The 17,281-nt window shown below is 35.2% G+C and overlaps 2 protein-coding genes across 17 annotated transcripts in view; one reads left to right on the forward strand and one right to left on the reverse strand.

The window, feature by feature from the left end:
• ACVR2A (activin A receptor type 2A) overlaps positions 1 to 4,625 on the forward strand; it is an 84,036-nt gene extending 79,411 nt beyond the window's left edge. For all 3 annotated transcript variants that reach the window (XM_019838079.3, XM_003990748.6, XM_045033743.1), the window contains one exon: positions 857 to 4,625. In XM_019838079.3, the coding sequence (XP_019693638.1) occupies positions 857 to 1,051 (195 nt within the window). In that variant the 3' untranslated portion in view covers positions 1,052 to 4,625. The remainder of the gene's footprint in view (positions 1 to 856) is intronic.
• A 2,746-nt stretch (positions 4,626 to 7,371) lies between these two features.
• Positions 7,372 to 17,281, reverse strand: part of ORC4 (origin recognition complex subunit 4) — an 81,759-nt gene continuing 71,849 nt past the window's right edge. For all 14 annotated transcript variants that reach the window (XM_045033747.1, XM_006935272.4, XM_006935270.4 and 11 more), the window contains 5 exons: positions 16,439 to 16,525; positions 11,202 to 11,310; positions 10,397 to 10,492; positions 10,244 to 10,311; positions 7,372 to 7,943 (listed from right to left, as the gene is read on the reverse strand). In XM_045033747.1, coding sequence (XP_044889682.1) covers positions 7,755 to 7,943; positions 10,244 to 10,311; positions 10,397 to 10,492; positions 11,202 to 11,310; positions 16,439 to 16,525 — 549 coding nt within the window. In that variant the 3' untranslated portion in view covers positions 7,372 to 7,754. The remainder of the gene's footprint in view (positions 7,944 to 10,243; positions 10,312 to 10,396; positions 10,493 to 11,201; positions 11,311 to 16,438; positions 16,526 to 17,281) is intronic.

The following is a 17,281-nucleotide window of genomic DNA, read 5'->3' on the forward strand; positions in this document are numbered from 1 at the left end:
TGCTTTTCAGAGAATGATTTCTATCTCTGCACACTTTTCTTCTGGGAGGATTTTCTGGGGAGGTTATATTCATACAGGATATTCTATCTAGAGTTCTGGAAACAAGAAAATTTTAGAGCTATGAGGGACGACGGTAAAGTCATAGAGCCTAAGGCGGCTCTCATTGCTGTGGTCCCACGAGTTTGTATCCTATTTGGAAAGCTTCCCGGGGGAAGGAGTACCTGACACTGAGCGTGTGGATACTGGGGTAACCTTGATGATCACCACCTAATGCTAGATTTAAAAGGGAAGCCGTTTTCTGCTCTCCATGTTTTGATTTGGGATTGGGATATATTCAGGTTAAGAATGCTCTAAAACTAGAGACTTAGATAGGTGCAGAATGGAACACTATTGCCCCCGTTATTTTGGTCCAAATATAACTGGAAACGTTGATAAAATCAGGTAGAGTATCTCGAGGATGCTTTTCTAATATTTTTTTCTATTTAACTACAAGACAGAAATGCTGATATTAAGAAAACAACAAAAATTGGTTTAAAAAAATACACCTTAGTTTTGAATCCAGTTCAAGGGTTAGCATCAAATTGACCTGGTTTATAAGCAATGGATAGGGATTTTTTGAATTAAAAATACCTAATTACCTGCTGTGATAGTCTCCATTGTTAAGAAGTTTGATTTTTTAAATGCTTTTCTTCGGTTTCCTGCATATAATAGATATTCATAAGTGGATGTTGACAAATAATATCAAACTTGGCTAATCTTGAACTTTCTTTGACTCACAAAAATAGCAATTTCTTTTTGGAAATATTACTGTTTGCTATTAGAAAACAAATTTCGTGTGTATGTTTTTCCTTTTTAGGGAATGGCAATGCTCTGTGAAACGATAGAAGAATGTTGGGATCACGATGCAGAAGCCAGGTTATCAGCTGGATGTGTAGGTGAAAGAATTACTCAGATGCAAAGACTTACAAATATCATTACCACAGAGGACATTGTAACAGTGGTCACGATGGTGACAAATGTTGACTTTCCTCCCAAAGAATCTAGTCTATGATGGTTGCACCATGTGTACACACTGAGAAACAGGACTCTGAACTGGAGCTGCTAAGCTAACGAAACTGCTTACAGTTTATTTTCTGTGAGAAATGCGTAGGATGTCTCCCGGACACGTCAAGATGACCCTCATTTGAAAATGTGGCTCTGGGAGACGTACAGCATTGCCTGCAGCAGAGACGTGAAGGACGTGAGACTAAGAAAAGTTGCAGACTCTAAAGAAACTTTTGAAAAAGTGTACATGAAGAACATGGCCCTCTCCAAATCAAGGATCTTTTGGACCTGGCTAATCAAGTGTTTGAAAACTGACATTGGATTTCTTAATGTCTGTCAGAAGACACTAATTCCTTAAATGAACTACTGCTATTTTTTTTTTTTAAATCAAAAACTTTTCATTTCAGATTTTAAAAAGGGTAACTTGTTTTTATTGCATTTGCTGTTGTGTTTCTATAAATGACTATTGTAATGCCAATATGACACAGCTTGTGAATGTTTAGTGTGCTGCTGTTCTGTGTACATAAACAAAGTCATCAAAGTGGGGTACAGTAAAGAGGCTTCCAAGCATTACTTTAACCTCCCTCAACAAGGTATACCTCAGTTCCACGGTTGCTAAATTATAAAAATTGAAAACACTAACAAAATTTGAATAATAAATTGATCCATGTTTTCTAACAAGGTATTACAAATTCACTGTGTTATTTAAGAAAAAAAGGTAAGCTATGCTTAGTGCCAACACTAAGTGGCCATTTGTAAAGCAGTGTTTTAGCTTTTCTTGTGCTAGCTTGTAATTTAAGGAAAAAAAAAGTGCTGTTTTTTGAAATGAAAAAATGATGTCATTTCCCCCTTCTTCCCATGTTTTAAAGCTTCATCTTCTATCCAGTTCCCAAATTATTGCATACTTACCTAAGTATTTTTTTTTTTTTTAAGGTGTGCTGTGTTTGGGGAATATTTGAAAATTTAAAGCATGATTTAAATTTTTTAAAGTGAGCTGTGACACTGGAAAGCTCTTCATTTTTATTCTTTTAAAATAGATTTTTTTCCTATTTATATATGTAAAATTGTAGTGTATTTCTTTTCACCAAACAGTGTGTGGGACATTCTTTATCACTGTTTAAGGATCACCTCAGGAAGTGTCATTACCCAGAATTCCTCACTCTCTGCTTTGAGACTTGTAACTTTATCACTATATTTCTGCTTGGTGCCATCTTGTCAGAGTAATATTTGATGTCTGTGATACATGAAGAATTATCCTAGGATAGAGGTTTTAAATTTTAAGCACAGATTTCAGATGTTACTGCTTTAAAAAAAAAAAAAAATCAGGGATAACAAGTTAAACTTACAAACTTAAAATATGCAATGACATTTAGAGGTAACCGATGTTGATATAGGTAATATAACCTAGCCTCTTCCCATAAATTGCTTTCACAACTATGATATTTAGAATAGTTTCCTTGATAAGAAAATGGAACTGATGGTAGGTAGGTGCCAAAGTGCTTTTCAAAACACTATTACATTAGAATATAATTGGATTCTTCCTCAAATTTATACAGGCCAAAGTAAAACATTAATTTCCTGAATTTCTAGATTACTGACCAACAAATAGCCAGTATTATGCTATGTACTTTTGTCAGGTCATTTAAAAATCCATACATTAATTTTATACAAGAATTTTTTACATGTCACTATCAGGAGCTCACTGTGAATGTATTATCTTCAAATGGCTATTTAACCACACAGTACACTACGTTTTACATATAATGTGCACTTAATCTCTGGGAATAATAAATTATATTATTTATAGATAATGCATAGGTCAACAGACTCTAAGCAGGGAGGGAAAGAAGAGTAATATCATTGTTGTCTGTGTGCCACACACCATACAGAATTTTGTGCTCTTGGGTCACATATATACCCAAGTTTTCATTGTATTCCTAAGAATTCCCATTTCAATGTTGAGTTTCACCTCTTTATTTCAAAAAGTACTTGACATCTCAATTTCTTGATTTCGTTTTACTTCCACTTTGAAACTTACCAAGATGGGAAAATGACAATGTTCATAACATGGAAACTGTCAATCTCCTGAAGACCAATTTCTACCTGTTCTAAACATTTAATTCTATTTTTAAGAGTAAAAAAAAAAAAAAAAAACAAATCAAAACAAAAACAAGGAATATTATGAATGTTTGGCTTATGTGAGCACTTGAGATAAATTTTATAAGATCAGTTATTTTCTCTTCATGTTAGAAAACATTTTTAGAAATCCTGGGTATTATACTTAACTCTAGCTAACCAACTTTAAAACGTGTATCCTTTTGAAAACTATATTAATAGAAAAACACTTTTTATAAGCAGTAAAATAAGAATGTTCCAGTGACTACCTGTCCTGATACCTAGTCTTGTTAAAACTTTCTTTTGCAGGGCATTTTCATGTTAGGTTTACAGTCAGCGCAGAGTGGGCAAGCTTACAAAAGGTTTGAGCTAGGGATACTGAAAAATAGATCCAAGAATGAGAAAAACGATGACTTCTTTGTTTTGGGGTGAACTGAGACCCCAATATTTTTTTCCTCATGTGTATGGTGCTCTTTATGATTCGTCTTGTATTTTGCCTTTCTGATACCCATCAGAACTGCTGCTCTTCCACTCTTTAACCTTGCCCAAATCTCCGCGTAAGGAATGCTTTATGATCAACTGCCATAGGACTGATGGATTAACCAGTGTTTGGCTTTATTCGAAGTCTATGCCCTGCACAGCTCTTGTATGTATTTTAGATGCTAGGAAGTTTTTAGCATGTGAAGTGTGACTCTCGTTTGAATGTTTATTACAGGTACCTTGTGAATTCCAGAACAGAGACTGTGCCTCACAATTGTTGGTCCCATGAACTTGCACTATCTTTCATGGTGATGTTTTAAAAATACAATCAGGAAAACAAAACAAAAGGAGTTTGGAATTTAAAGTAGAATCATCTGTCATCAAATTTAAAAAGAACCTCTTCTTCCTCCTTTCCTCAACCCTAAGTAACAGCTACATTTAAGTAAAATGCAGGTGGGTAGGGGAAAAAACCCTGGCCAGATGATAGTTTAAGTGGAATTAAACTGATTACTATTTTAGAAAAAATGCTTCTCCACAAATATTTTCCAGTTTCTCTTTTTTACCTTTTTAAAAAATTACTTTTTAGAAACATTTGGTATAATGTGCATAAAATTATTTACTGATTTATGGGCAAAATGATACAAGTAGCATCTTGATTGAACATCATTTACCTCAGATATTCAACCAGCAGTACATTTTTTATGCAGTCTCAATCCATATCCTATTTGTTACCTCTCAAAATATTGGTAAGCAATTATTTTAGCTTTACTCTGTATTTCTTGTCAGTGTTTTGGGCACAGGTTGTTGTACTACTGTCAAATTGTACTTGCTATTTTTTTCTGCAAGTATTTAACAAAAAGCTAAAAAAAAAAAAAAGCCCCATAAAACCCCACCTTGGATAAGTGATTGTTAAATATTGTACAAATAAAATGTATGCTATCCCCATTCCATCCCCGAGTTAAATAAAAAAAAAAAAATGAATATCATATTATTTGCTTATGCAGTTTTCCTTTTGCTATACATTCTTTTTGTTTTGTTTTTGAGAGAGACAGAGAGTGCTCGCGGGGGAGGGGCAGAGAGAGAAGGAGACACAGAATCTGAAGCAGCTCCAGATTCTGAGCTATATCAGCAGAGCCCAACGGGGGGGGGGGGGGGGCTCAAACTCACAAGCTGTGAGATCATGACCTGAGCTGAAGTCAGATGCTTAACCGATGGAGCCACCCAGGCGCCCCTACATTATTCTTAAAGAGGGGAAAAGTAGCTCTGTAATATGGTGAGGTTCACACCTTGAGATATGCAAGAATGGAGATAGTGGTGAAAGAAGGCAAGTTTATCAAGGGTGGCATTTCCCTCCTTTATTGTCTAAGCAGACTGCATTCCCACGAAAGTTTGTATGTTGGTCCTGCCAGTTTTAGGAAACCAGAGGCTAGCTCGCATTGGTTATACAGAAACAGAAAAATGTGGCTTAGGAAATAATCATGAAAGATATAAACTACACTTCCTAAGGGTATATACATTCTACTGCATGAAAGAATTCTGGCATTTTCACTTAGGGTAATCAATCAGTAAGAGTAATTGTCAAGCTAGCTTTGACATTTTTGTTACCAAGGCTTTTGTTTATCCTGTGGCTTTCAAAGGAAAGGGGAATAGAAGCATCAAATTGTAGCACTGAGTGTCACAGTTCACTCCAATGAGTTCTCAGTATTTTTGAGGGTAAAGGTGAAGGAAAGGACATTTAAGTAATGGTGGTTTGAAACAACCTGCACTGCCTTCTAAACCAAATGAAAATGCAAACTATGGTGGAATATGCACTGAATCTCTACCGAAAGATTGAAATTATTTTCCACAGCGTATTCTCCCAAACTGATTCAAAAGTTGATAGATGGTATATACTCAACATACACAGCATTATGATATACTAAGTTTGGACCAACAGGTTTTAATTCCTCAGAGCCATTCACAAGCATGTGCGCGTGAACTGGAGAGGTGTTTTGTTTTGAATAAGATCCTGTTTCGGATAGGGCACTGGAGGGATCACACTGAGGCCTCTAAAACTCTTCCCCACCTGTTTTCCAATCTGATGACCCATGGAGCTCGTGTATTTTTGTGCTGTTAAAAGGCTACATGACTCTAGTACGTGAAGAAAATATCCTTAAGCCTTATTTGTTAATATTCTTAAAAATTTTTCACAAAAGCTTTTCAGATTTTTTTATTGATGATGTTTTAAGCAATTTAAGAGATGGACCTTAATGTTTTTCCCAGTACATCTTAGCTTCTTTGTATTAGGGAATACAGAAAGGGGAACATCAACACTCCTCCTCTCAATGCCTTTCTAACATAGACATATGTTTTATTTGTATGACCTTTGCTAACATTTTTTTTTCTAATTTGCTTTTAAGAACTGTTTCACTGAGAATGATGTATAATATGTATGTTATATATATAAATATATAATCTGTATACCTGGATGTTGATGGAGCTTCTGTAGGTCTTATGTATCCAGGAAGGCAGATGAGAGCTTCCAGCCTTTTAGTGGCATGTTAAAAAAGCTAGTAACTTGCAATCTTCAAATCAAGCTCTTTAGGTGCTTTCACAATGAGTGCCTTTAAGGCAGATGATACTTCCCTAAAATAGTTCAGAAATTTTTCTTAAAGGGAAAACTTAAGCTCAAGTGAAAAATCCTTGCTTCTAGTTAATAGTGATGCTACCATGCTATGTATTTTGGCAAAATATCTCCTAAAAATCTGTAGACTATTGCATAGAACCAGTATGCAAGCCTTACCTTTACTGAGACACTGCTGAAAAGTAAATGACAGTGATCTGAAGACTGAGAAGGCAGGGAAGGACCAGCTATGTCTGCAAAAAAATAGGTTGAACTGAAGAGCTACTTTTATGCACAGAAATCTTACATTCCATTCTTCATCTGCTATTTCTTAAAAACCAGATAAGTCATTTCTTACAGCATACTTTAAAAAATATGTGCCAAAACTTGTTAATGCATTTTAGCTCTTGATGGCAGGGCTTTGGTGTCAGTCAAACCTGAGTTGAATTCCAGGATCTGTCCATCATTCTCTACCTCTGTGATTCTGAACACTGCCACTACCATGTTTTCTTAACAGAACCGGAATATCATAGGGCGTTTGATATTTTAAAAGGTTTATGAACTATACAAGCATATGGACTGTCTACTGTAAACCTTCCATGAAAACAATACGCAATTAAATATTCTTGAATAAAGGAAGTCACTAACTTACTAAATTTCATTTTAAACATATACCTGTATTAATTCCTGGACTCCTGAATTTATGAGGTAAGCATTCTCCACATTCGCTTTAGGGATTTTTGATACAAATATATTTACCTGATAGTGCCAAGCACTTCCCATTAATTGTGAGAATGTTTTTCCAGGCATTTCCTAAAGTCCCTATTAAAAAGACACATTCTTAATTCTGATCCTTTGGGCCTATGACAGGTGCAAGAATATGCCTGGTAAAAAAAATTCTACAAGGCATTCTTCTATAAATGATGTAAGTACCACTTTTGAGACGCCTGGAAGAAAATGTTCAAACTTTTCTCTTTTCTCTTCCATGTGAACCATCTTATGGCCAAACTGGTCAGTATCCTGAGCTAGAAAACCTGGGTCTGGGACAGAAACCAAAAATTCCATGGACAGAGAAAAACAATGCAGCACTTCCCATTGGATAAAAAGATTACTCATCATTACACCACAACTCTTACCATTGTTTCTTTACTGCTTTAGGGTTTGTGAAAAACACTTGGCTGCTGGGTTGGCACGAACTATTCAAATATATATGCCACATAAATACTTGACAAGTGTTAAATAAGCATATGGTTCATTTCCTAAAACAGTCACATTTATTTCTTTGAACTCTTACAATATAATCTAAACCACTGGAATTATAAATCATGTAACTGTTCATGATTCAAAGGCAAGACACAGCCAAGACCTACATGTATAATAGTCTCCCATAAATACAAAAATACAGTTTTATAAATATAAAAAAATGTAATAACATATCTTGTTAAAGGAAAACAGCTTTTAGTTCCTTAGAGAAGTATGCCTGAAACTCCATAAGTGAAGCCACTGGTTATGTTCATAACCAGCTTAGTGAGGATGTTGCCCACTGCCTAACATCTGTAGGACAGTTGGGGTATTTCTGCAAAGCATTCATAATTTGAGTATTATCCAAAAGTAGTTTCATCAGCTGGTACTCTCTCTGTGTATTTACTGAAGTTCTTTCCATGGGCCTTATTAATTCTAATTGTTGTAAGTGTTCAAAAGCCTGAAAGATGAAAGAACACAGTGTAAGTTGAATAGAGGAAGCAAAATAACAACATTAATCCAGTAATTAATCCAACATTAATCCAGTAAACAATTAGGTTTGTGGTCAGTTGTAGAACAGAGTACCAGGAAACAAAACTTAATAGAAATCAGTAGGGTTCAAAACAACTCTCATCAACATCATAAAAAGTCCATGTATCAGGTGAAGCAGAGTCAAATATACAGTTCTGTCCCTGCACTGTTGAATGTGAACAGGGCAAACTCTAATTCACTCTGCACAATATGGTTTTTCTTCCAAACCTCATTCGATATCTAACACCTAATAGTACTTAAGATAAAGGAAGGGCTTTTAGTTCTCTCTAAAAACCCAACATCTGATGCCATAACCTGTAAAAAAGTCCCTTTCTTCCACCTTTCCCTCTAATAGTGTTGTCTACTGTTTCATCTCACCTCTAACATTTATGTATTATGTCTTTTCTCACCCTGATTATTGTTTTAGGTATTTTATTAGTGTATGAAGAAAAAGAAACCATTAATGACTACTAACCATTAAATACTGACACATTGAAAAAGATTTTGGAACTTTCTCTTTCTATTCTATTGTGAAAAAGTATCAAATATTACTTTATGTATCATAAGAATTCTTCCAATGAAAAGAAAAATAGACACCAGTCATTTCTGAAAATGAGAAAATATCGGCTGCAGGCATTATTGGGGCTGAATAAAATTGAGAGCTAAAATATTTCTAGGCAGCAAATATTTTATTTAAAATGTAGAAACAAGCAGCTACAAAATTGCTCATAAGAATTTAAATGTTCATGTAACCTTTTCTACTCACAGAAAACTATCACACAAACATGGACATTAGAAAGGGGGGAAAACCAACCTCCGGTAGGCTAAACACACTTTTTCTGTTGTTTTGAAGAAATGGCAATGCTCTGTAATCACATTTTTTAGCTGGTAGAAGAAATAAAATTTTGACCACTAAGAATGATAAAAGACTTACGGGTCCACTGCTTTTAAAAAAACAAACAAACAAGGGGTGCCCGGGTGGGTCAGTCAGTTAAGTGTCCGACTTGGGCTCAGGTCATGATCTCACAGTTTGTGGGTTCAAGCCCTGTGTAGGGCTCTGTGCTGACAGCTCAGAGCCTGGAGCCTGCTTTGGATTCCCTGTCTCCCCCTCTCTCTCTATTCCTCCTCCCTCACCCACGATCTCTCTCAAAAATAAATAAACGTTAAAAAAAAAAAAAATATATATATATATGTATACACACACACACACACACACACACACACACACACACACACACACACACATATTTAAAAAAAAGAGAAAAAAATGCTTTTTCGCAGAAAGTCCTTTAGAGCTGTGTTGTCCAGTAAGGTAACCACACAGGGCTACTGCTATTTGTGGAACTTGGTTTTGAATTTTTTTTAATTAAATCATGTAATTAAGTTTAATTTAAAATTTGATAGTCAAGTTGATTAGAAAATTTTAAGTTTGGAACAATTTCAGAATATAAATCTACTTCAGCTACAAATTTTAAGCAATCTAAAGAGCAAATATTTCCAACGCATATTTAGTGAATTAAGATGTGTTTTAAGTGTAAACACACATGAAATTTTTAAAATGTAATACCTAAGAAAACATAAAAATAGTTTATTAATAATCTTCTACACTGATAATAGGTTAAAATATTTTCATATATTAGGTTAAATAAAATTTGTAATTAAAATTAATTTCACCTTTTTAACATTTTTGTTGCTACTAGAAAATCCAAAATTACACTGTGAGTCATGTATTTCTGGTGGACAATGGAATGCTCTAATAAAGTTCCTCAAGTTTTAAAACTTACTCCAACTCCTAATAACACTTTGTATGTCCTCACTATCCCATGAAATTTTGTCCTTTAGTTTCTTAATGGCTAATAGCTGCATTTTTGTCTTTCTACTGCTAAGATTACAAATCCAACCCTTGGATTGTAAAGGGACAGAGTTTTATTGATGCATTTGATGAACTGCAATATATAGTTCTTTGCAAGGTGCAGTACTAGAAACAGACAGTAGAGGGCAGTATATTCCCACAAACTGGGAAACCATTGGCTGCTTTCTTCAGAATTCAAACATTTCATTTTGAGATCATTTTGGTCTGTTACGCAAAAAAAAAAAAAAAAAAAAAAATCATATGGCAAATACCTAATGTTTCCAAATTAATAAGAGAGTAACTATGATATATACAATCAAATGATACAAAAATATACCTGACAGCAGAAAAATAACTATGAACTTCTTAAATCTTACCTTCATGACAACAGGTTTCTCAAAATTATAAACAGAATGGGCCTTCCTTTGAACAAACTTCTGAAACTCTGTACAGAAAGCAACAACAACATTAACACCTTCAAATAAGCAGTGAAGTAGAGTCAGAAAAAAACTACCAACATCTCATCTCACCATTATAGACCATTTGAAAATTAAAGGGCTCCTCTTCATAGATGTCATTTAAATGTTTCATTGCTATTATAAGACAGATTTCCAAGACTGACAGACCTATAGTAAAAGGGAAACAAATTATGAGTTGTAGTTTTCTCACTGATCCAGAAGATTGAAATAACTGTCCTCTCAACAGAATGATAAAGTGAAAGACATTGTTTTGAGGGGTGGCAGGAGATCAAGACCTCTCCGAGGTTCAAATGTGTTTCAGTCACAATGACTTATACAATCCTAAGCAAGCTACTCACCCTTCCTGGGCTTAGCTTTCATATAAGCAAACTATGGATCTTCTTAAACTTATAGAGATGAGAGACAATATCATCAAGCACTTATCATATAGCCCATAGTAAACATAAACTGAAATGGCAATTATTATGTTTTAAATCACACAGCTTCCTTGAATATTGACAGAAGTCCTAAACTCTTGGAAATTATATCTAGAAGTTTCTTTTTTTTTCTAGACAGAAGAAAATTCATTAGATTCTTAAAAGGGACAGTGAATCCAAACTGGCTAAGAGCCAACTCTCTTTACTAGTACTCGATGCAATGTGAATCCTGCAATACAGTGTTAGCTGGACTTTCAATGTAGCAAGGGAGGTGCATCAAGTTTCCTTCACTTTAAATGGGAGTGATAATACTTTTTGCAGGGCTGAGTTAAAGGCTGTATGGATATATAAGTAGTCTGTATCATACCCAATGTCAAGCATAATTTTGAAAGAATTCCATTATATAAACTTATAAAAAACAAATCAAGCAAGTTTCTCACCATGTACGATATTTGCTTTAGAGTCCATGCTACAGAACTGGTGGGCCTCCATCATATCTGCTGCAGTCATAAACGGGTGTGATGTTGTTACGCGATTTAAAGCAAGCATCTAGGAAAATGTGGATCAGAAAAACATTTACATCTAGGAAAATGTGGATCAGAAAAAAATATCTGGAGATATTACTGAACAAAATTTCTTAATCTGGAGTCTATTCTGAGAGTTAGTATTAATTGCTTGGGAAAGGTATTCTCATGCTTAGCTCTATTAAAATACAGTATTTCAGTACCAATGTCATGTAAGTCTATAAGAGCATAAAAAAAAGTTCTTGTTGTTCTCTATACCTCTTCCCATTTGCATATCTTATTTACCATTCCTCAAAAGAGAAGCATTTAAAAAGGAGTAAGGCAAGGAAGAGAGCCAAAATAGGTAAGATTACTATTCAAAGGTTATTTTGATTTCATGGGAAAATGGAGTAGGGGAATACCTGAGCTCACCTTCTCCCATGGACACACCAAAGCTGCAACTACATATAAAGCAACTCTGTGAATGCCCTGAAAACTAGTAGCTGAAGATATTTTAAAAAGCCACACTGCAAAGGGTAATAAAGGCAGAGATGTGGTTGGGGTAGGAACCAAATACCCAGTGCAGTGCCCCACAAGCAGGAGGGATGTCACTGGTGTAGAGGTCCTTCCTGAGGAGTGAGGGGTTCAAGCCCCACAGTGGGCAACTTCTGCCTTGGGTATCTGCACCAGGAAGACAAACTTCCATAATGTCTGGCTTTGAAAATCAGTGGGGCTTAATTCTGGGAGAGCCAGAGGGCTACAGGACATGGAGACTCCATTCTTACAGACCCCGTACGCAATTTCAATTGTTCAGAGGGAGCAGTCTGAAAATCGTCTGGGCCATACAAGAAGGTACATTAACCAATTTAAGGTATGTGCTAGAGGGGCAGGATTCTGTAGGAGCTTTCTTTGGGAATGGAAATGTTGGCAGAACTATTTTTCTTGTCTTCCTTCAGCTAAGCTCATTAGATACTTACAAGAGCCAGCCGTGGCACTATCCATCTACCTTGTTAGCACCACTATCCATGCCAAGGGCATTCCCCTGTGGAACAACCCCACCCAAATCACCCACCTAGTAGGTATCCCTTCCAAATGAGTCCTACTCAAGGAAAGAGGGAGCCAGCCCCACCCACCAGCAAGCACAGAAGAGTCATGGTGGGATCTCACAACCAGCCACACAGGGGCTGCCCCACCCACCTACCCTCAGCAGCTACAGTCTGCTCTCTCAGCCACGAGGGCCAGCTCCACCTGCACACACTGGTATGCTCGCAGTAGTTGTGGTGAGGCGCTGCAGCTATTTGGGCCAGGAGCCAGCCCTGACAAGTACGCCCAGTAACAACAGGGGGTGCAAGCAGCCCACATGAAACAGCCCTGAAAGCTCCAGTTCTAGTTACCAGAAAGGATTGTGTTTCTGGGCTCCAAGGATGCCTTCTACATGAGACCACACTACCTTTAAGACCAGGACATGTCGCTGACCTACCTACTATAAACAAACGCAAATTCAGACAAAATGAGGAGACAGAAGAATATGTTCCAAATGAAAAAAGACAGAACCTCAGAAAAAGAGCAAAACAGTATAATTAAGCAATCAGCCTGATAAAGACCTCAGAATAATGGTCATAAAGATGATCACCTAACTTGGGAGACGAGTGGACAAACTCAGCAAGAACTTCAACAAAGATATAAGAACAATAAAAAAGAACCAATCAGAGCTGAAGAACACAATAACTGAAATGAAAAATAAGCCAGAGGGAATCAACAAAAGATGCAGAAGAATGGATCAGTAATCAGAAAACAAGGTAATGGAAAGGACCCAAGCTGTACAGCAAAGAGGAAAAGGAATCTTAAAAATGAGGATACATTAAGGGACCACTAGGACACCAAGCATACTAATATTCACATTATAGAGGTCCCAAAAGGAGAAGAAAGAGAGTAGTGGGCAGAAAACTTATTTGAAGAAATCATAGCTGAAAACTTCCCTAACCTGGAGAAGGAAACAGACATCCAGGTCCAAGAAGTACAGAAAGCCCCAAAGAAGATGAACCCAAGGAGGTCTACAATAAGACACATAATATTCAGAGTGCCGAAAGGAATAAACCTACAACAAAGAATATTCTACCTAACAAAATTATTATTCTGAATTGAGGGAGAGATAAAATTTCCAAGATAAAGTTAAAGGAGTTCATCACCACTGAACCAGCCTCACAAGAAATGTTAAAGGCACTGCTTAAAGCAATAAAGAAAAGAGCTCAAGAGGAATTTTTAAAAAATTTTGGGGAAAAAAATTCACTGGTAAAAGTGAACATATAGTAAAGGGAGGAGAGCAATCACTTATAAAGCTTGAAGGAAGGTTAAAAGACAAAAGTAATACAATCAACTATATCTATGATTAGTTAAGGCTTATATTAAAGGATGTAAAATATGAGACCAAACACAAACTGTAGGAGTTGGAGGAGAGTTAACATGCAGTGCTTTTAAAATGCTTTTGAATTTAAACAACTACCAACTTAAAATAGATTAACATACAGTGTTATATTTATATATGTATATATATGTGTATGTGTGTATATATATATATATATACATGTATATATGTACATATATACATATAAATACACCTCATGGCAACCACAAACCCAACAACTTAAAACAGATACACAAAAAATAGAGAAACGAATCCAAACACTATACCAAAGAAGTCCTCAAATCACAAGGGAAGACAGCAAGAGAAGAATAGAGAAGAACTACAAAAGCAACCAGAAAACAATTAACAAAAGAGCAATAAGTATATACCTATCAATAACCACTTTTAATGTCAATGGACTAAGTGTTCCAATTAAAAGACATAAATAAGGTTGCTGAATGATTAAAAGAAAAAAACAAAACAAGATCCATCTATATGCTGCCTACACAAGACTCACTTCAGGCCTAAGGATATATACAGACTGAAAAGTGAAGGGATGGAAAAAGATACACAAATGGGGGGAAGAAAAAAACAAGGGAGGGTGGCAAAGGTTCTATCAGACAAAATAGACATCAAAAAAAAAAAAAAAAAAACAGACTATGATAAGACACAAAGGACATTATGTAATGATAAAGGGATCAATCCGGTAAGAAAATATAACAATTGTAAATATATATGCATCCAACACAGAAGCACCTAAATATATAAAGCAAGTACTAACACAAAAAGGGAGAAACTCACCATAATACTTTAAAAAAAATTTTTTTTAATGTATTTATTTTTGAAGGAGAGAGAGAGAGCATGAGCGGGGGAGGAGCAGAGAGAGAGGGAGACACAGAATCAGAAGCAGGCTCCAGGCTCTAAACTGTCAGAATACTTTTTATAATTACATTAATTATAACTTAATACTCCACTTACATCAGTGGATAGATTATCCAAACAAAATCAGTAAGGAAACATGGGCCTTAACACACTAGACCAGGTAGATTTAGCAGATATATACAGCTCATTCCATCCAAAAACAGCGCCAAACACATTCTTCTCAAGTCTACGTGGAACATTCTCTAGGACAGGTTACATGTTAGGCCAGAAAACAAGTCTCAATAAATTTAATCAGACTGTAATCATATTAAGCATGTTTTCCAGGTATAATGGTTTGAAACAGGAAATCAGGTAACATGGTGACTATACTTACAGTGAGCATTTTATAATGCATTAAAATGTCGAATCACTATGCTGTGTGGCTGAAACTAGCATAATACTGTATGTCAACTATATGTCAATTAAAAAACAGAGTATCATTCCAAGCCCTAGACCAAATCACAAAGGCAGACCTGTGACTTGTATAAACTTTTTGGCTACCAAATTAGCTAGTTCAGGTTAGTGTTATGTGACAGAAGTTACCCACTTTATGTTCAATTGTACATAAAAAAAAAAAAAAAATTAAAAGCCAAAATGACACCTAGAGACAACTTGTCATGTAGCTACTTGGCTTTCCAACAATTTGAAGATTCCTTTAAGTGTAATTTTCATAATATTTAAATTTAGTCATTACATAGGGTAAGCAGAGTTAGCAGATGAAAATGTTATGACAACTGCTTACATTTGAATTACAGGTAAACAATGAATAATTTCTTAGTGTAACTATGTACCCTGTAATATTTGGAAAATATTTATACTAGAAATTCTCCCCCACGTTAACTAGGGCCCAGGGTCCTTAGTTGAACAGAAGAGTTTGGAAATCCTTGTCCTTCATTTCTCTATTGGGAGAGAACTTGGTACATAGTAACTCCTTCTCTTACTCATAGTCTTAACTGTAACTTTTCCCTTTTATTATAAAATATCTGTGACATACAAAAAGGCAAAGGAATGATGTAACAGATATTTATGACCACTTCCTCAGCTTATAAAATATAATTTTACAGACTCTATTTCTTCCCTGGTTGGACTCCTACTCTTTCTCGTACAAAAAACCATGCATGCTGTTATACTTCTACTACATATGTATACATTCCTAGACAACACAGTGTAATTTTCAAGTTTTATATAAATACCATATTGTACTTATGCAACTCTCTTCATTGAACATCTATTCCGAGAATTTATCCATGTTGAGGTATCAATTCCAGTTTATTCATTTTCCCATCATATATCCTCATTGATAGATATCTGTTATCTCCCTTTTTTTGCAATTACAAACAAGGTTGCTGTACCTTGTTTATAAGCAATCTTGTACATGCCGTCTTGTGCATCTGAGTTTCTCTGGATATCTAATTTACCAAATTGTTTTTCAAAGTATCTATACATATTTACACTACTCGCAGCCATAAATTTAATAGTCACAGACATTTATTATACCATTAGACTTACATTTCTATATACTAACAATGAGCATGTTAAAAACATAATTAAAAACAAGATATCATTTACATATGATATTTGTATAATATAATTTTCAAAGAAAATGAAATACCTAGGTATACATTTTAAGCATGTACAAAATATGTGTGGTAAAAATTATAAAATGATGATGAAATAAATTAAAGAAAAACTAAGTAAAAGGAGAAATGTACCATAGTCTGGATTGGAAGATTCAGTGTAGTAATCATGCTAATTCTCCCAAAATTTACTTGTAGGCTTAATCAGTTCCCATCAAAATGTAATTACCTAGTGAAAGAAAATGAGTGGTAAAAATAAAATGAATACAAACCAATAGCATGTGTAATGACCGCAGGTTTTTGCTGACATTGAAATGCTTTTGTAGTACTTCTCGCACACTTCTATCTTCTGTGAGACACTAGAGGGGAAAAAAAACCCAGTAAAACAGGTAAGTAGTAAAAAGGCAGTTTAAAACCTAACTATAATGTTGTGCCTCACTTGTTGCTGTAGCTCATTAATTCTGACATTTATTTATTATTAAATATGTATTGGTTTTATTTGTAGAATACAAAGATCAAAATAGGTCAAAATGAACTTTCCAGTCTATTGATTTTCTTCTTATCCCTTTATGTTGATTAAATATACACAAAGGTAAAACAATCCTTACTATCCCAAACTTTCTGGTCTAAAAAGGGAATCTATAGTCATACCAGTGGGATGACCAAAATTCAGCACAAAATACAACAGAGAGTAAGAATTACTATATTTGGGAAAACAAGGTAAAGCATTACAAAGAATGCTTAAACTGTATGTATGAGTCAATACACTAAAAAGAAAGCATTCCATCTACAGGAACAGCATGAGCAATGTAGGAAGATTGTGGCATACTGACAGAAGATGAGTAGTCCTGTACCTCCAAGTTTCAGTTTTCTCCTGGTCAGTTCCTGCTAAATCTTCTCCCATTCTGTTAACTCAACAGGAAAGGTTACGACAGTGGCTAAGGTCCTTGAACTTAGCTATAGTACTCTGGGGGAATTTCCTTTGAGGAGAATTAGTTATGGTCCTTTTAAATGCTCTTTTACAGGAATTTCTCTTATACTGCCATGCTGAGATGGTGTTCATTCTACTTATTTGATTCATTTGGGGTAGGACTACAACAAACATTCAAGTCAGG

This window comes from Felis catus, chromosome C1 (genome assembly GCF_018350175.1).
Source record: "Felis catus isolate Fca126 chromosome C1, F.catus_Fca126_mat1.0, whole genome shotgun sequence".
In the NCBI taxonomy this organism is placed as follows: Eukaryota; Metazoa; Chordata; class Mammalia; order Carnivora; family Felidae; genus Felis; species Felis catus.